Genomic DNA, 19,991 nt, shown 5'->3' on the forward strand with positions numbered 1-19,991 from the left:
CATCTAGCTGCTGTCCACGCTGCCCATGATGGTTACTCTGGATATTTGCTGGTGCTCAGAATAAAGCGACATATTTTATATATCATGTTCCAAATATATATAATTATGTAGATTCCTGTCTCTCTGAAGATTCTATATAGTATGATGCTCCCTGCCTCACTATAGGGCTGTATACTGTATGTGATGACTGGGTGCCACATATCGCTAAAGTGATGGTGCTCCATGTCCAGCTACAGAGGGGTCGGGGGGCTTTGTCCTACTGTCTTAAAGGGGTGTTGCAATATATTTTTGTATTGGCCCCACCTGCCACCAATGTGGCGACAGCTGACAGTTTGCTGACCCCGTCTACTTCTGTTGGCCCCACCTGCTGCCAGTTTAGACCCACCTGCATTAAGGTAGCTTTTTCCTAGGGCCACTTTGCATTCACAATCCGCCTGTAGCCTGGGCAAAGTACTTTCTGAGATCACCAGACTATATAATAGATTGTCATAAAGCGCGTGCCAATACACAGATTGGTGCCCATAGGTTTATCTACCTTGTGTCAAACAGATAAGTCATGGGGACTGTGATCCGCATTGATAATTAGATTGCAGGAACCCCTTTTTCAAACGTGAGTCCAGAAGTGATCAATAGTAACACCTTTAGGAAGCCGCAGATTTCATATCAATGGGTGACTGTGTACTACATGGTCCTGGAGGGGTAGCTTCTTGTAACGCATTGGGTTTGGACCAATCCAATCTTTTCCTGTCCAATTTATATTTAAAAAATGAGCAATAATACGATTGGTTACTAATGGCAACATTGTATCATCATGGTGTATGTACAGCATGTCCCGCTAGATCTGTCCTATGGTCTTTGCTTGTGACCGTGTATCAATCATGTATGAAATACTGGTGTCATGGAAACAAGAATTGGATGATTCGTTGTTAATATGCAACTCCTAAAATATTCAGATCCTTAAAAGAAAAATGGGCCATAAAAAAATGAAGAAAACATCATAAGATTTCTGATTCCTCCTCTCCATGGTGGGATGCATTACAGCTTGTAATGTGACTTACGTCCCATTAATTGCACAATGGTCATGGTGTCTCTGAGCTCTGACAAGTACTAAAAGTGGTCACATTAACCTCACAAGGAAAAAAGCTAAGCGCAAGCAACCCAGCAACTAAAGGAAAGGAAGACGTAGCCTTAACTATTATAGGGACTTTATACTGTCATCTGCAAATCTTGGACTGATTCTTCCCACCATTTGTGATTCTCACCTGCTATTTATTATATTATGTACTGGCTTGGTAATAGCCCCTTTGGGTTTGGAAGCACCCCTTCCTCCTCTTTGGCTTGGCAGCAAATCTCGTAATTTTTTATAATGATTACTAGTACACTTTTCTCCTGTTGGCTTCACACCTTTCACCTCTGGTGATCAGCCGCACAGTTCTTTCTTCTGGAGCTTGGCATCACACCTTCCTTCTCCTGGGAATAGAGTTACACCGTCATCCACATGGCATCAGCTGGTCATCTTCCTCTTCGGACTGGTAGCACACCAGTGCACCTTCCTTTTTTGGGATCGTCCGCGCATCATCTAAGAATGTCCCCTTTTGGGATTGACATTGCACCTTCCTCCTCTTTGGATTGGCAGTATTGCATCTTCCTTCTTTTTAAATTGGCAACACACCTTTGCAGTCCCCAAGGAACCGGCAACACCCGTGCGGATTCCGCAGATGGATCCAGGTCCATTCAACTTTAATGGGTTTGTGGTCGGATTACTTTTTTTGCGATGCAGAGGCATGGACAGAAGCCCCACAGAAGCACTCCGTAGTCCTTCAGTGGGGTTATGTGCCTCCGTTCCGCACTGACCTTTCGAATTGCAGACCCATTCAAGTTCATGGATCCGCATCCGTGATGCGGGGTGCACACGGCCGTTGCCTGTTTAATGCGGGCCACAATATGGGCACGGCAGGGCAACAGCCGTGTGCAGGAGCCCTTATCAGCGTACCATCCTTCGCTTTGGATTGGCAGCTTACTTTCCTTCTCTTTCGATTGGCAGTACATCTTCCTTCCCTCTTGGAATCGGCAGTTGTTATGATTAGGGATGAGTGAATTGACTTTGGATAAAACATCCGAAGTCGATTTGCATAAAACTTTGTTCCAATACTGTACAGAGCAGGAGCTCCGCACAGTATTAGAATGTATTGGCTCCGATGAACTGAAATTATTGCTTCGCGAATTTGCGCAATAACGTCATAAATTATGTGTTTTTACAGTACAAATAAATTTATGAAGTTATTGCGCAAAGTCTCTCACCTGAGCCAATACATTCTAATACTGTACGGAGCTCCTGCTCCATACAGTATAGGAACAAAGTTTTATGTGAATCAACTTCAGATGTTTCATCCGGAGTCGAGTCGCTCATCCCTAAGTTATGGCAATGGGTGTAGAACCACTGCGTCAACCAACCGGTTTGACTTTGGACTAAACCTAAGGGCATTATCCTGGCAGCTCGCTGGTATTCTTCATTTAACCCTTATACATTGATCTGGACTTTGCTGAAGGGAACCACCAGACTGCTACCTCCTGGAGTAGTCCTCATGTAGTTGACAGCTGATTCAGAGGAATCAGAGACATCGGTGTAAGGCACCGAAGCAACAGGCAAATACGTAGTCAGTGACAGGCCGGGTTCATACAGATTCCTAATACGGATCTTAGGTCAGGGCTGGCAGCAGAAGCTCACAACGGTAGACAGGCACAGATCAGGACAGGCACAGGTCGATAAGAAAACAGATGCTTTAGCAGGCACTTAGCAGGCTCGGAAACAAATTGCTCTGTCAACAAAGTGAGGTCAGCTACACAGTGTTATTGCAGCTGCACACAGCAAGAACAGGAGGGGAGTGATGGTAGCAGAAATGGGTGTAGTAGTATTCACTGTGTAATGTTCCTAAAAGAAGAAGCCGAGCAGAGACAGGCCTGGACCACCAATGTAACAGCAGTACAGTCACACCTTCCTCCTCTTGGGCTTGGCATCTCACCTTCCTCTTGGAATCGGCAGTACACCTTCATCCTCCTGAAATTGGCAACACAATTTCTTCTTTCAGTGCAACTGCCTACTCTTGGGATTGGCAGCACACTTTCCTGTTCTGGCAGTGTACCACACTCTATCCTTCTCTGACAATGCCCCCTCTGGGTATTGGGAACACACCTTTCTCCTCTTGGGCTTAGCAGCGCACCTTCTCTCTCTTGTGATTGGTGGCACACCTTCCCTCTCTTGTGATTGGTGGCACACCTTCCCTCTCTTGTGATTGGTGGCACACCTTCCCTCTCTTGTGATTGGTGGCACACCTTCCCTCTCTTGTGATTGGTGGCACACCTTCTCTCTCTTGTGATTGGTGGCACACCTTCCCTCTCTTGTGATTGGTGGCACACCTTCCCTCTCTTGTGATTGGTGGCACACCTTCCCTCTCTTGTGATTGGTGGCACACCTTCCCTCTCTTGTGATTGGTGGCACACCTTCCCTCTCTTGTGATTGGTGGCACACCTTCCCTCTCTTGTGATTGGTGGCACACCTTCCCTCTCTTGTGATTGGTGGCACACCTTCCCTCTCTTGTGATTAGTGGCACGCCTTCCCTCTCTTGTGATTGGTGGCACGCCTTCCCTCTCTTGTGATTGGTGGCACGCCTTCCCTCTCTTGTGATTGGTGGCACGCCTTCCCTCTCTTGTGATTGGTGGCACACCTTCCCTCTCTTGTGATTGGTGGCACGCCTTCCGTCTCTTGTGATTGGTGGCACACCTTCCCTCTCTTGTGATTGGTGGCGCACCTTCCCTCTCTTGTGATTGGTGGCACACCTTCCCTCTCTTGTGTTTGGTGGCACGCCTTCCCTCTCTTGTGATTGGTGGCACACCTTCCCTCTCTTGTGATTGGTGGCACACCTTCCCTCTCTTGTGATTGGTGGCACACTTTCCTGTTCTTGCCGTGCACCACACACCTTCCTCTTCTCTTGGCTTTGACAGTATACCTTCCTCCCTAAATCGCATATTTGCCACAAGGGGGTTGGGGGTTAGTGATAGCATTCCTGTGGCCCCTGGTGGTTTAGAGTGGTTAATATTATTATCCATTATCCATAGTGCATATTAATAAAATAACTTATTATTATATTTCAGAATGGAGATAAATGCAAACAGTTCCAGAATTCTTAGGTTTCAGAGCCCCACATCTCCGGCTCCCCCCTTTACACACATCAATTTACATAACATTGTGACTGCCTCCAGCTGCCACTAGAGGGAACCCATTGCACAGGGAATGAAACAGCTCATATTGCACTCAATAATGAACCTGGATGCATTGGGCTCCCCCTAGTGGCAGTACCAATATATATATAATTTTATTTTTTTAAATGCCCCCCCCCCCATGATTCAAATAGGAGGATAAAATAATAATTGTTCCACATTCAAAACATATAGAGATTTATTCTTAATTTCCACTGAGAAAACCATGAACATAATGAAATGCTTGTAAAAATAAAAACTGCAGACGTTCAAAGTAACATATTTATCCCAAACAGCCACTAAAAGCAGGGAATATGGCTACATGGCTGGAGCTATATGAACGGTATAACTTGAGACTAGCGCCTTCACGGTAGCAGGTTCCTGTGAGTCCGCTCACTACTGCCACCTGCTGTAATCCCAACCCAGGAACCAGCCAGTGAATGTTGGGGGTTCATGTCCTTGTTTCACAGTAGAAATGGGAATTCCTTTATCTCTTCCAGATGGATCAGTGTCAATGTACTGTTTGGCTAGAAGGAAAGAAGAGACATTTCTGGTAAGAGCTTGTACTAAGGTAACACAGTGTGCAGAGAGTGACACCAGGCGGCTGGACAGGAGGACAGTGCAGAATATGGTGACAACAGTGACATCTTCAGGTTGAAGGTGGGTATTACACTTTATTTCAAAATGATAAAGCTACACAAATGAATATGCACTAGGAAAATCTCCTTTTAGGCAAGGATGGAACTGGCATCAGCAAGAGATAAATATGGGCAGATTCCATGACCATCGGGCTTAGCACTCTGGGTAAACGTGCACTTTTGGGCATAATTTCACCCATGAAATGCCCTTGCCTATAGGATACAGTATATCACTGTACTAACAGCATGATTACACATTGTGCCTCTATGTAGTACCCTGAGTCATTGGCCCCATAGCTGTAGGGCCCAGTTCTGACCCCCTAGACCTGGGTTTTCTGGATACCAACATTTTTGTTTCTCCTTGCCTTTTTCCGCTCTACATAATAAGTTATGAGTTTTTCTTTTAGTTTTATGTTTGTCTTTTATACCGTGGTTCTGCTTTCCTCACATTTCCATAGCTGAGCTTCACGCAGCTGATTACACAATAATATCCGCTCGAGGAATGATCTACCCGGAGAGAGATCCTTACCTGACTTCAAGGATTCTTTCTTCTCCACTTCATTGGCATCTTTCCCAATCCACAAAAATATCTGAGAAAAAAGAATAGGTTATTGAGCAGCGGGAAGACGTCAGCCCGATCCGTGTTTGATTGTAGGCTAAAAAATGTTACTTTCATAAACTGAGAGATGAATGGAAGCATCTAATAGTGAGAAGAAGAGTCTAACAGTAGGAATGAAAAGTATTGTAATCATTATATTCTTGTACATAGGAGCAGTATTATAGTAGTTATATTCTTGTACATAGAATGCAGTATTATAGTAGTTATATTCTTGTACATAGGAGCAGTATTATAGTAGTTATATTCTTGTACATAGGAGGCAGTATTATAGTAGTTATATTCTTGCACATAGGAGGCAGTATTATAGTAAGTATATTCCTGTACATAGGAGCAGTATTATAGTAGTTATATTCTTGTACATAGGAGGCAGTATTATAGTAAGTATATTCCTGTACATAGGAGCAGTATTATAGTAGTTATATTCTTGTACATAGGAGGCAGTATTATAGTAGTTATAGTCTTGTACATAGGAGGCAGTATTATAGTAGTTATATTCCTTGTACATAGGAGGGCAGTATTATAGTAGTTATATCCCTGTACATAGGAGCAGTATTATAGTAAGTATATTCCTGTACATAGGAGGCAGTATTATAGTAGGTATATTCTTGTACAACATAGGAGGCAGTATTATAGTAGTTATATTCTTGTACATAGGAGCAGTATTATAGTAGTTATATTCTTGTACATAGGAGGCAGTATTATAGTAGTTAAATCATTGTACATTATAGGAGGCAATATTATAGTAGTTATATTCTCGTACATAGGAGGCAGTATTATAAAAGTTATATTCTTGTACATAGGAGCAGTATTATAGTAGTATATTCTTGTACCTAAGGAGGCAGTATTATAGTAGTTATATCTTGTACATAGGAGCAGTATTATAGTAGTTATATTCTTGTACTAGGAGGCTAGTATTATAGTAGTTATTTCTTGTACATAGGAGCAGTATTAGTAGTCTATATTCTTGTACATAGGAGGCAGTATTATAGTAGTTATATTCTTGTACATAGGAGCAGTATTATAGTACTTATATTCTTGTACATAGGAGGCAGTATTATAGTAGTTATATTCTTGTACATAGGAGCAGTATTATAGTAGTTATATTCTTGTACATAGGAGCAGTATTATAGTAGTTATATTCTTGTACATAGGAGGCAGTATTATAGTAGTTATATATTATTGTACATAGGAGCAGTATTATAGTAGATATATTCTTGTACATAGGAGCAGTATTATAGTAGTCATATTCTTGTACTTAGGAGAAGTATTATAGTAGTTATATTCTTGTACATAGGAGCAGTATTATAGTAGTTATATTCTTGTACATAGGAGCAGTATTATAGTAGTTATATTATTGTACATAGGAGGCAGTATTATAGTAGTTATATTCTTGTACATAGGGGCAGTATTATAGTAGTTATATTCTTGTACATAGGAGCAGTATTATAGTAGTTATATTCTTGTACATAGGGGCAGTATTATAGTAGTTATATTCTTGTACATAGGAGGCAGTATTATAGTAGTTATATTCTTATACATAGGAGGCAGTATTATAGTAGTTATATTCTTGTACATAGGAGCAGTATTATAGTAGTTATATTCCTGTACATAGGAGCAGTATTATAGTAGTTATATTCTTGTACATAGGAGCAGTATTATAGTAGTTATATTCTTGTACATAGGGGCAGTATTATAGTAGTTATATTCTTGTACATAGGGAGCAGTATTATAGTAGTTATATTCTTGTACATAGGAGGCAGTATTATAGTAGTTATATTCTTGTACATAGGAGCAGTATTATAGTAGTTATATTCCTGTACATAGGAACAGTATTATAGTAGGTATATTCTTGTACATAGGAGCAGTATTATAGTAGTTATATTCTTGTACATAGGAGGCAGTATTATAGTAGTTATAGTCTTGTACATAGTTACAGTATTATAGTAGTTATATTCTTGTACATAGGGGCAGTATTATAGTAGTTATATTCTTGTACATAGGGAGCAGTATTATAGTAGTTATATTCTTGTACATAGGAGGCAGTATTATAGTAGTTATATTCTTGTACATAGAAGCAGTATTATAGTAGTTATATTCTTGTACATAGGAGCAGTATTATAGTAGTTATATTCTTATACATAGGAGGCAGTATTATAGTAGTTATAGTCTTGTACATAGGAGGCAGTATTATAGTAGTTATAGTCTTGTACATAGGAGGCAGTATTATAGTAGTTATAGTCTTCTACATTGACACAGTATTATAGTAGCTGAATTCTTCTTCATAAGGGAGTGTATCTTATCTTTTTTCAGGACATTCGACACAAAAAAACAGAAGTATATAATACCTGTTCCCATGTATCTAGTAACATGACATCATCTTCTGCCAAATCCTCTTGTGTAAATTCTCCTGGGACCTCCTCAATCTGGGTGCAAATAACAGATATTAGAGTAATTATTGTGTAGTATTTTCGTGATTGTTTTTAGTACTTTTGCTGTGTATCTACTGGACTTACCACAAATCTCCCACTCCTATTTGAGCAGCCAAACAGCCGTGTTGGGTGATCTCCTTGTTGTGATCCCAGGAGCTCTGACGTCTGGTAAGATTTTCTACCTCCCAAGGCACTCCAGAAGTCATCTGTTATGAAGAGTGATGATAAGTATGTAATACTAAGATTTTACTGGGGTGTATACCAAAAATTAAAACGGGTTTTTACAATCTTATGTAAATAAAGCCGAAAAATTATATAATAAACAGTGAAATGCAATTTTATCACAAGACACGGAGGCTCCTATTGCATATAACTCTCTTTACTGTTACCATAGCAGCAAAGAAGAACATGTCAATCAAAAGAAAAAACCATAACAACTGACTCCTCCCCTCTATCCCAGTATATATTGTCTCTCCCCTCTGGGATCATCCTCTTTCTTTGCTGCTGCCATGGCAGATAAGTAGTTTCTTTTTGCTATATATCATTCTGTGTGTTGGAGTTTTCCTTTTAGGGTTTTCTCCTCTTTGCTTACTTGCCCAGATATCCCCTGGTCACCTTATTCCCCAGGGACCTGTGGTTCTGCGGGAATTTTACTGAATTTTATGTTTATATAGTTATTGCCCCTTCTTTGGTGTTTCGCCGGGTCAGTTGTTTTCCCCCTTACTTGCGGTTACTCGGTTATTTACCCGCGGGCTTTACCCATTTCATCTCTCCGTTCCTGTCCCGGTCTCCGGTCTCCAGTGCCTGCTATTTGCCTCTGTGCTCCGTTGCGGCCGAAGTCTCGCGATTCGCGAGATTTCGGCCGCCATCTTAGTTTTCCCCAGCGCTCGCCCGAGATCTCGCGATAGGCGGGATTTCGGACTCCCACGGCTCTAGGGTTTTTGCCTGCATCGCGGGCCTTCTTCCCGCCTCCCGCCTTCTACCTTCCGGTTGTGACGCGCGCTTTTCACAGCGCTCTTCATATTGCGACTGCTGTCCCACTCCGGTCCCTGTGACATCTACCTGCTACTTTTTCGGTAAGCTTGGGCTCCCTTATCGGCGCTTTTAGTTTGTCTTTCTTGAGTGCAGGCCCTCATTAGCGTTTTTCCTTCTTTTACAGGTCTGTCCTTCTGGTGGTCTGGGGTGACTAACTCCTACCACTTATCATGTCTCGCCGTAGTTCCTCTTCCAGGCAGGATGCCCCTAGCACGCCCCCTGTCCCCACCAATGCCCCCACCCGCAATGCAGATCCGCAGGGATCAGAACATACTGCGCTGCAGCAGTCTATTTCTGACGCAATCATGGCGGCGATGGGCTCTATGTCCTCAGCACTGTCTCAGTCGATTTCTCAGGCCCTAAGTGCACATCCCGCTGGCTCCATGCAGGACCAGGCTGTGGATATCGCCAGACCATCTGCCTCCAGAACTCTAAGAACCGATGGTAATCCATCACGTGACCACGCGGTTGTCCCGCGGAAAAGAGCCTGCGCACGACAGGCAGAACGCTCTCGTGCATGGAAATCGGCCAGGACTATGCCTGAGCCACTGTCTGATTCTGAGAAAGAATCGAACGAGGAGGCGCGTAATGAGTCTCTATACGACTCTTTAGATGAAATCCAGGATGTTGAGGTTGATCCCCTGGATATATCACCTGTCCCCGGGCCGTCCATACCAGCGGTTTCCGTACAGGGAAACCAGCCTCTCCCAGACGACCTCATGGTTGACTCCCTGGGTACTCCTTTGTTTAACCCGGACGAACTCCATCATCCCCGCTCTGCGGAATGGCTCCCCACCACTCCGGTGGCTCAATATTTAGAGGCAAAAATCCGTACTCCTCTGAGTAAGGAGTCCCGGAACAAATTGCGGGCAGAATGCCCTCGGCCTCTAATTTTGAATAAAGTATGTGAGACGCCAACGGTGGACCCGAAGATGGTCCAATTCCTCACCAAAACGAAATTCAACCCGAAAAAGGGGTTGGATTCCGCTCTGCGGGCCGTTCAGGACAAACTCCTTGACATCACGGGGCCCCTCGCCAAGATCTTTGAGATGGCGGAGTCCGCTAAGTCGGAGGGCAGGCCAGTCGACCCGGTTGAATTGGGCGGATGGGTCCAACGGGCCATCTGCATCACGGGCAACGTGAACACCTCTCTGGCCATCGAACGACGAAAGGCCATTCTGATGAAGGTGGAACCGAAGCTGTCCAATTTAGCCTTGTCTGAGGCAGGCAAGAATGCCCAGGGTCTCTTATTTGGAGACTCATTCATTAAGGAACTGGGCAGATACGTCGGGGCCTTTACGGCGTTAGACAAGGCCCAAACGTCAATGAAACGCGTTTTCAACAACCGTTTTTCCAGCAGGGCCGGCAGTTCTAGGGGCCGTCTGTCCGGCCGGTCGGATTTCCACTCCCGCGGAACGGGACGAGGCTCCTTCAGCTATCGATCCTCCCTCCAGGACCCAAGGCACCAGCCGTCCTTTTTCCCATCCAGGGGCTCTTCGGGTCGATCCAGGAATTACCGCGGGACCCCGTCCTATCGCCGTCCAGTTGGTGAGTCCCCAACCAGTGATTCCTGTGCTTTCTTCAACAGGTTGTGTCGGGGGCAGACTCCGTTTCTGTTTCAATGCCTGGTCCGAGATCACCTCAGACCAGTGGGTACTCCAGACCATCAGGGGATTCACGATAGACTTGGTGGGTTCACCGAGCCAACTACCCACTCCCCGCCCCATCCACTTAACCGGTTCCCTTCTGCGTCATTTACACAGGGAGCTGGTGGGGTTGGTCCACAAGAGGGCGATAGAGCGCACCTCTCCTCACCCCGACAGGGTGGTCAGTGGCATGTTTTTGGTTCAGAAAAAGGGCGGTCAAATGCGCCCAGTTATCAACCTGAAGGCCCTCAACTCACTGGTTCAGTACCGGCATTTCAAGATGGAAGGCATCCATCTTTTAAGGGATATGCTACTACCCGGCGATTGGATGGTCAAACTGGACCTCAAAGATGCCTACCTTACGGTACCGGTTGCCCCGTCTTCCAGAGACCTGCTTTGCTTCCTTTGGGAAGACCAGATTTGGCGGTTCACTTGCCTGCCATTCGGTCTTTCGTCCGCCCCGTGGTGTTTCACCAAGGTGATGAAACCGGTGGTATCTTGGCTCCGCAGCAGAGGGGTGCGCATGATAATTTATCTCGACGATATCCTTATCATGGCGCACAGTCCATCCCTTCTCCGATCTCACCTCACCTTGACCACCGACCTCCTCTCCCGCTTGGGTTTTATCATAAACCACGAGAAGTCTTGCCTCACTCCGGCTACGTCCATGGAGTTCCTGGGATTCAGAGTGGATTCCGTGTCCCTGTCTCTTCATCTTCCTCTGTCCAAGGTCCGGTCCATTCGCAAAGAGCTGCGCCACGCTCTTCTTCGACCGCAGTTGTCGTTGCGACACCTGGCGCGTCTTATTGGCCTGCTGGCATCCTCTATCCAGGCCATTTTCCCTGCACCCTTGCACTATCGGGCTCTCCAGAGGCTCAAAATTGCCCATCTTCGGGCGGGATCCACATACTCGGACCTGGTCACGTTGGACACGGAGACGAGGGACGAGTTGAGGTGGTGGATCCAGAATCTATCGGTTTGGAATGGCAAGGCTTTGCTGGGTCCTTCGCCGGACCTGATCATCGAGTCCGACGCCAGCTTACACGGCTGGGGAGCTCACTGCAACGGGATTTCCACCGGGGGTCCGTGGTCCCCGGAGGAGTCTCGTCTTCATATCAATGGCCTAGAGTTGCTGGCAGGGTCACTGGCGATTCGCAGTTTTGCGAATGGCACTGTCACGACTTGTATCAGACTGCGGATGGACAATGTATCCGCAGTCAGATATGTCAACGGGATGGGCGGAACGCGCTCGTCAGTTCTGACGTACCTGGCACAGGACTTTTGGGAGTTCTGCCTCGCCAGGGGTATCGTGGTGGTTGCGGAACACCTTCCCGGCCTCCGCAATGTAGTGGCGGATTGGAATTCACGTTACTTTTCGGATTCCAGCGACTGGAAGCTAGACGAGGAGGTGTTCCTAGCTTTGTCATCTCGCTGGGGTCCTCCATCGGTGGATTTATTCGCGAGCCGCTTGAACGCCCAGACCTCCCGGTTCTTCAGCTGGCGGCCGGACCCGTTGGCGGAGGCAGTAGACGCCTTCCTCCAACCGTGGGGGGGTTCACTGATGTACGCTTTCCCCCCCTTTACCCTGATTTCCCGGGTCCTCCTTCAGGTTCAGCGCCAACGAGCGGAATTGATCTTGATCATACCTCTGTGGCGGTCTCAGCCCTGGTTCCCGATGGTACTGGATATGCTGGTGGACACTCCGCTCCTCCTTCCAGACCTTCCGCATCTTTTGCGGGCCCCCTCGGGGGACTCCCACCCCCTCATTCAGTCACGCCTTCTTCGTCTTCTCGCTTGCAGGATCTCGGGTGCTCCGACATGTTGTCGGGAGTTTCGAACACGACTGTTTTCCTTCTGGAAAACGCATGGGCTCCAGGGACCAGACGTGCTTACCGAGCCGCCTGGGACTCTTGGGCTCGCTGGTGCGGAGAACGGGATCTGGATCCCTTTCGAGCACCTGTAGTGTCGGTCCTGTCTTTCTTATCCTCTTTATTCGATGCGGGCAAAGCCTACCGTACAATTAATCTGTACAGGTCGGCCATCTCGTCACGACACGAGGGTTTTGAGGGTTGTCCTGCTGGACAGCATCCTCTAGTCTGCCGTTTGTTGAAGGGTTCTCGTTTGTCTCGTCCTCCCAGACCTCGCTTTTCTACCACTTGGGATGTGGGGTTGGTTCTGTCCTTTCTCCTTTCGTGGTCCCCCAATGACCAGCTGTCTCTGCGACATTTGTCTGCCAAGTTGGTTACACTTTTGTGCCTCATTTCTTGTAAGCGGGTGTCGGATGTCCGGGCTCTGGATTACGATGCCCGATCCTTCACTCCGGAGGGGGTCTTGTTTAACATTTCTAGGCGCACCAAAACGAACATCCGCTCTGTGTCTTACCCAGCGTTCCGGCAGTCCCCACTTTTGTGCCCGGTGGCCTGCCTTCAGGAGTATGAGTCTAGGACGGCTTCCCTGCGGGATCCTTCTTTCCCTAATTTGTTTATTTCCTTTCGGAGGCCTTATGCCCCCGTTTCTAGTGTCACCCTCTCTCGTTGGGTTAAGGAGATTCTGGGTCTGGCGGGTATTGACACCTCTATCTTCACGGCGCATTCGGTTCGCAGTGCTTCCGCTACGTCCATGTCGGTCTCAGGTGCCCGGCTGGAGGACGTTTTGCGCGTGGCGGATTGGTCCAGGGTCTCCACCTTTAGGGAATTTTACTTTCGTCCCGAGTCACATGCCTTTCATTCTGTCGTATCTCAGCTTTAAACTTGCAATAGGAGCCTCCGTGTCTTGTGATAAAATTTCATGATTTTCCTATTACATGACGTAAAGTCATGATTTTATTAAAGACACGGAGGCGAGTATTGCCCACCCTCCCACCCAGTTTTTGGTTATGTTCAACTGTATTGTTGTACTTGTCCTATTGTTCATACTACTGCCCATTTTGATGTGTTCATGTGTACACTACATCTTTCTTGGTTTCGTGCCATGTTCATGTGATTTTACCTCGTATTTATTTTTATCCTGCAGGTTGATTGATTTCTTCATCCATGGTTCCAGTTCTGTTGGCGCTGTTGCCGTTTAGGTTTTTCGGTGGATCCGAGTTCCTGGTCGTTTCGGGGTCAGGAATATCAATCGGCTTGCGGATGGTTCCAGTTTCCGTCGAGGTCTGCGGTTTTTTTGCTGTTCAAAGAAAGAGGATGATCCCAGAGGGGAGAGACAATATATACTGGGATAGAGGGGAGGAGTCAGTTGTTATGGTTTTTTCTTTTGATTGACATGTTCTTCTTTGCTGCTATGGTAACAGTAAAGAGAGTTATATGCAATACTCGCCTCCGTGTCTTTAATAAAATCATGACTTTACGTCATGTAATAGGAAAATCATGAAATTTTCTTTTCTTCTAACAGCATCTCAAATCTTTGCTTGCAGTCACTGAATTGAACAGTTCTTGGAGCACACTCATCTTAAAGTGTTTTTTCCAGCTAAACATTTGTGGCATATTCCTAAAATATGACACACATGACAAATGGGTGCAAGTCCCACCTCTGGGACTCTCTTCTATCTCAAGAACGAGCCTCCGAAGTGAAGAAGAACATGTGACGCTTCTCTCCATTCACCACTGTGGCAGTTCCAAAAATAGCTGGTTCTGCTGTTTCTGGCGATTCCATAGCGGTGAATGGAGAGGTGGCCACCCTTGTGCTGCTTGCTGTCCATTCACTGCTATCGAGCCTACAGAACATGCTCGATCAGCTATTATCTGAAGTCTGCATGGTGTGCTCTCCTTAAATTCAGAGGCCCCTTCTCGAGATAGGAGCGAGTACCGGAGGTGGGACAGGAACCTAGGTGACATATGGGAAAATCCCTTTAAGTGCATGGCTTGTTCGCTACAGTGTGGCAGAGCTCTCTCTCTCTCTCGCAACGAGGCTTGCATCCATGTCGACAAGACAGGTTCTTAGTCTTTGCGTATTAAAAGCTTTGTTCATTATTTTCTAACCATTTTTTACCATACAGATGCACCTAAAATAAAAAAAATAACTTTACAAATAGTCTAGATTAGAAAATTTACTAAGGCTACTTTCACACTAGCGTTCGTCGGTCCGCTCGTGAGTTCCGTTTGAAGGGGCTCACGAGCGGACCCGAACGCAGCCGTCCAGCCCTGATGCAGTCTGAATGGAGCGGATCCGCTCAGACTGCATCAGTCTGGCGGCGTTCAGCCTCCGCTCCGCTCGCCTCCGCACGGACAGGCGGACAGCTGAACGCTGCTTGCAGCGTTCGGGTGTCCGCCTGGCCGTGCGGAGGCGTGCGGATCCGTGCGGATCCGTCCAGACTTACAATGTAAGTCAATGGGGACGGATCCGTTTGAAGATGCCACAATATGGCTCAATCTTCAGGCGGATCCGTCCCCCATTGACTTTACATTGAAAGTCTGGACGGATCCGTACGAGGCTATTTTCACACTTAGCTGTTATATGCTAAAATAATGCAGACGGATCCGTACTGAACGGAGCCTCCGTCTGCATTATTATGATCGGATCCGTTCAGAACGGATCCGATCGAACGCTAGTGTGAAAGTAGCCTAAGAGACATACGTCGGCTCCTAAGCAGATCTATGTGTCTCTATGGCAACGGACTACAAACAAAAGCTGTGTAGTCTGATCGCGCAGTCACGTTATTCCATACCCACCCCCCTGTCCTGTCTTCTTGGCAGCAGAATGGGCAGAGAGTTTTTTATACCTGCAGGATAAGAATACAAACAGGCAGGGGCATAACCACCATAGCGGCAGACCATGCGACTGCTATGGGGCCCAGGGCACGAGGGGGCCCAGTCTTAGTTGGGATCATCTCCTCTTCTACTGGGGGTGAAAACTTGGTCAGGACTAGGGTTGAGACGAACCCTAACTGCAAAGTTCGGGTTTGTACCGAACTTTGCGAGTTCAGGTACCCGGACCTGAACCCAGACTTTTTTTTACTGAAGTTCGGGTTCGGTGTTCGGGTGATTTTATTATTTTCCATTATAACATGGTTATAACGGAAAATAACAGCATTCTTAAAACAGAATGCCAAATAAAATGGCCATTGAGGGGTTAAAAATAATTTTAAAAACTCACCTCGTCCACTTGATCGCACAGTCGGTATCCGCTTCTTTCTGCAGGACCTGCAAAAGGACCTGAGATGACGTCACCATGTGGTGAGCACGGTGACATCATTGCAGGTCCTTTTGCAGGTCCTGCATAAAGAAGAAAGAAGAGGATACCGGCTGCGCTATTAGGCCTCATGCACACGACCGTTGTTTTATTCCGTGTCCGTTGTTCCGTTTTTCTGGATTTTCTGCGGACCCATTGACTTTCAATGGGTCCGTTGAAAACTCGGCTACTGTATCGTTTGTCATCCGCGTCTGTGATCCGTGGTTCCAGTCCGTCAAAAAAATATAACCTGTCCTATTATTTTCACGGAACACGGTTTGCGGCCCCATTCAAGTCAATGGGACCTAAAAAAAAAACGCGGAGGCACACAAGATTGTCATCCGCGTCCGTTTTTTTCCTATCATTTGCATGGCAAACCTGTCTTAGATTTTTTTTTTACTTTCCTTTATGTCTGGTGAGCCTCCAAAAATAAAGGAAGACACACGGAAACAAATACGGAAACGGATCACGGAACAACAGAACCCCATTTTGCAGAACGGAACACAACAACGGTCGTGTGCATGAGGCCTTAAGTGGATGAGATTAGTTTTTTTTATTATTTTTAACCCCCTCAATGGCCATTTTATTTAGCATTATGTCTTAAGAATGCTGTTATTTTCTGTTATAACCATGTTATAATGGAAAATAATAAAGTGAAGTTCGGCTCACCATTGACTTTAATGGGGTCCGGGTTCGGGGTCAAGTTCGGATCCCAAACCCAAACTTTGTCCTGAAGTTCGGCCGAACCCGGCGAACCCGAGCTTCCACGGGTTCGCTTATTTCTAGTCAGGACTCTTCCCTCTAAAGGAACAACTTTTAGCAAATGAGGCAGCGGAAAAATGGCCCAAGGGTCACTGAAAAGGGTTTAGGCAGAAACCCTAGTGTCCTGTGTGGGGGGCCTGGTGTGATCTATGCTATGGGGCCCTCACGTCTCTGCACACAGGGTATAAGAAGGTGTAGGAAGCTGAGATATTATGAGAGGCTGTTTGGTTGGGCTCTCATGCTTGTGTTGTAGAAGGAACGGGGAATTTCTTTGCTACAACTAAACTACTGCATTACTACTGGTACAAAAAAGAAAAAACTGTTAAATGACGAAGTCAACCCTGCTACATCTGTCTATGCCATTGTATACTAAATACCATTCAATGCATTCTTATCATCTATGTGGATTGCTAATCAATGCAACAAATCACGCCGGTAACTAAATTCAAGGACTGCGCACATTGAAGGTAAGTAGTCCCCATTGTGTTCACTCAGATTACATCACTAAACATGGAGGCTAATGAGGATTTTAGAAATTTGTGCCTTTATCTCCTCGAATCTGTGGTAGACAAATAAATGAGATAATAATGACAATAAATCTACGCTGTACTTCTGTTAGCATGGTGGGGGGGGGGGGGGGCGGGGGGTGTAGAAAGCCTTTTGTTTCCTTCAAGTGATTGGGGGGGCAGTCGTGCACGCAATGACGGTGCAGCCATGTGATGTATTAGGATCCGTTTTTTTACAGGATCCTGTATGCAGTACTTTTTTCCCCATCTAAAAAAATGGCTCAAACGTATGCAACAGGATCCGTTTTTGTTTTTTTACTGCATCCTATTTGTGTTTTTTTTCTCTTCTTCTGATGGATCAGAAGAACAAAAAGATAAATGGTGGTGTGAACTCAGCCTGATTTTTGTATAGTTTTTTTTTTATATCATAAATGGGAAAAGTAGTGGCGTACCTAACATGGAGGCAGACCATGTGACTGCTATGGGACCGGGCGGCCCAGCATTGAACTCCTGTTTCTCCTGTTCCTGACATAGGGTCACTGCAATTTCCAGCATCTACCACTAGGAGATTATTACAGCTTCCATTACATTCAATGACAACTGTATACATTCCTATGCATTGTGCTCCCCCTAGTGGTGGCTGCATGCTGCCAGTTCTTTAAATTGCTATATTTAGAGAGACTGATCAATCAGTTGGTGCCAGTTGTCTGGTATAAATACATTGAGAAATATGCTGATCAGAATAAACGTCATATTAATGAATCACCTGTTCTACTTTTTTTCAACTTAAAAGTTAAAGTCAGAGAGGCAGAGGGTGACTCTTTTTAATATATATTTTTTTTAAATTATGAACATTTTCTTCAAATTAATAATATAATAAAATATATAATAAGTATATTCAATAAATATCAGAAATTTGGGAGTCGTCCTTTGCACTCTGCAACATCTGGAAGAGTTTGACGCACTCATACTGGGGTGGGGCAGGGAGACCCAAACTAAGTTTCGCCATGAGGTCCTATGTGGGGTCCTATCTATCCCGAGGAAAAAAAAACTTGTATTTTGTTTTATGACTGTTCTTCCAGTGGCAGGGTGTAATAGGGTTCCTAAAATGGCCAGGTCATCTGCTCACCCACAACGGAAGGGGGCAAAAGGCGGGCAGAGGGAGAGTTATATGGCTGATATTATAGTTATCTTCAATCCCTGCCGCTGCAGGTAGGTGTCAGATCTGTAACACAGCACCCATCAGATATGGAGTAGGCTCAGCTCCTGAGCCCGCTCCTTACACTCTCACACATCTGTGATGTACATGGATGTCAAGGTGCACAAAGGGGTTAATGGTGCACTTTCCTGAGACCTACTTATGTGATCCCTGACTTTGTGGTATTGACATCACATCACATAATTACAACCCTTGTGTTATTTTTTCGTTTTCCATCTAAATAACGACACAGCAACTTTTTAAAGAATCCACCAGACCTGGCTCCTGGCCTTCATTTATCCGCGCAGTCTTGCATTTGAGGACATTGGTGATATATTGCGCTCCCTTCTCTTCCTCTCCGCTGGCGCCTCTTCCTACCCACTGATACCCAGAATTATTCTTCAGTTTCAACACAAAGACATCGTTAGAATTCAATGAGGAGGCGTCGGCTTCTACCTGCAAATATACGAATAAGAGTATGGAAATGATGAATCTACAAGATGTCCTTACATTAGCTTCACTTTCGGGCTACTAATTAATAATTTACCTACACAGTTGAGTCCCATTATTCTGACCACTTCCTAATTTTGACATCGGCAAAGCATACCTCATGAAAGAAGTCACGTGTGGTGAGCTGGCTCGGTGGGTATATAAGGTGTGCTGAGCTGGCTCGGTGGGTATATAAGGTGTGGTGAGCTGGCTCGGTGGGTATATAAGGTGTGCTGAGCTGGCTTGCTAAGTATATAAGGTCTGGTGAGCTGGCTTGCTAAGTATATAAGCTGTGCTGAGATGACTCAGTGGGTATATAAGGTGTGCTGAGCTTGCTTGGTGGGTATATAAGGTGGTGATCTGGCTCAGTGGGTATATAAGGTGTAGTGAGCTGGCTCGGTGGGTATATAAGGTGTGCTGAGCTGGCTTGCTAAGTATATAAGGTGTGCTGAGATGACTCTGTGGGTATATAAGGTGTGCTGGGCTGGCTTGGTGGGTATATAAGGTGTGGTAAGCTGGCTCGGTGGGTATATAAGGTGTGCTGAGCTGGCTCGGTGGCTATATAATGTGATGAGCTGGTTTGGTGGATATATAAGGAGTGCTCAGCTGGTTTGGTGGATATATAAGGTGTGGTGAGCTGGCTTGGTGGGTATTTAAGGTGTGTGAGGCTCTCTGCTCACATATCCCTTATTGCTGTCATGGGTAAAAGGGGTGATTTATCAGAGTTGTAAAAAGGGATGATTATCGGCTTTCAGGCCACGGGTTGCGGTATTTATAAACCTGTGCAGTGTGAACGGTGGAGAAAGTGTATAGTGAGTGGAGAAATGGCTCAATTGTGAAGAAGAGACGTGGAAACTGTGGAGCATCATGTGCCATTTATGTGAGAGGTGAACATCGGCTATGAAGGTGCACGAGGTCGGAGGACGCCCTATAGTGGAGCAGCTCACAGCTAAAATGAACCAGGGGCGACCAGACGTGTGTCTAACACAACAGTTCAGAGAACCTGCTGTGTATGGGGCTCCGGAGCGGACGGACGTTCACTGCTCCTCTGATAGTGAAGCTGAATCAGCAGAAAAGGCTTCAATTCTCGTGGCAGTATTGGAATTGGACCTCCGCTGATTGGTAATGGGTTGTCTTCTATGATGGGTCACGTTTTCTGCTTCATTGGACGAATGGACGCAACGTGTGTCAGGTAAGAAACATCAGAGAACAAACACCCAGCAACCATTACTGGAAGAACACAATC

General features: G+C 45.7%; 1 protein-coding gene across 1 annotated transcript in view; it reads right to left on the reverse strand.

The window, feature by feature from the left end:
• Positions 1-4,438: 4,438 nt before the first annotated feature.
• The window catches only part of SCIN (scinderin), a 139,822-nt gene continuing 124,269 nt past the window's right edge, over positions 4,439-19,991 (reverse strand). The window contains exons 12-16 of the mRNA XM_044293273.1: positions 18,535-18,712; positions 8,028-8,149; positions 7,860-7,937; positions 5,425-5,485; positions 4,439-4,784 (exon numbers count right to left, since the gene is read on the reverse strand). Coding sequence (XP_044149208.1) covers positions 4,654-4,784; positions 5,425-5,485; positions 7,860-7,937; positions 8,028-8,149; positions 18,535-18,712 — 570 coding nt within the window. The 3' untranslated portion in view covers positions 4,439-4,653. The remainder of the gene's footprint in view (positions 4,785-5,424; positions 5,486-7,859; positions 7,938-8,027; positions 8,150-18,534; positions 18,713-19,991) is intronic.

Source organism: Bufo gargarizans, chromosome 5, assembly GCF_014858855.1.
Source record: "Bufo gargarizans isolate SCDJY-AF-19 chromosome 5, ASM1485885v1, whole genome shotgun sequence".
In the NCBI taxonomy this organism is placed as follows: domain Eukaryota; kingdom Metazoa; phylum Chordata; class Amphibia; order Anura; family Bufonidae; genus Bufo; species Bufo gargarizans.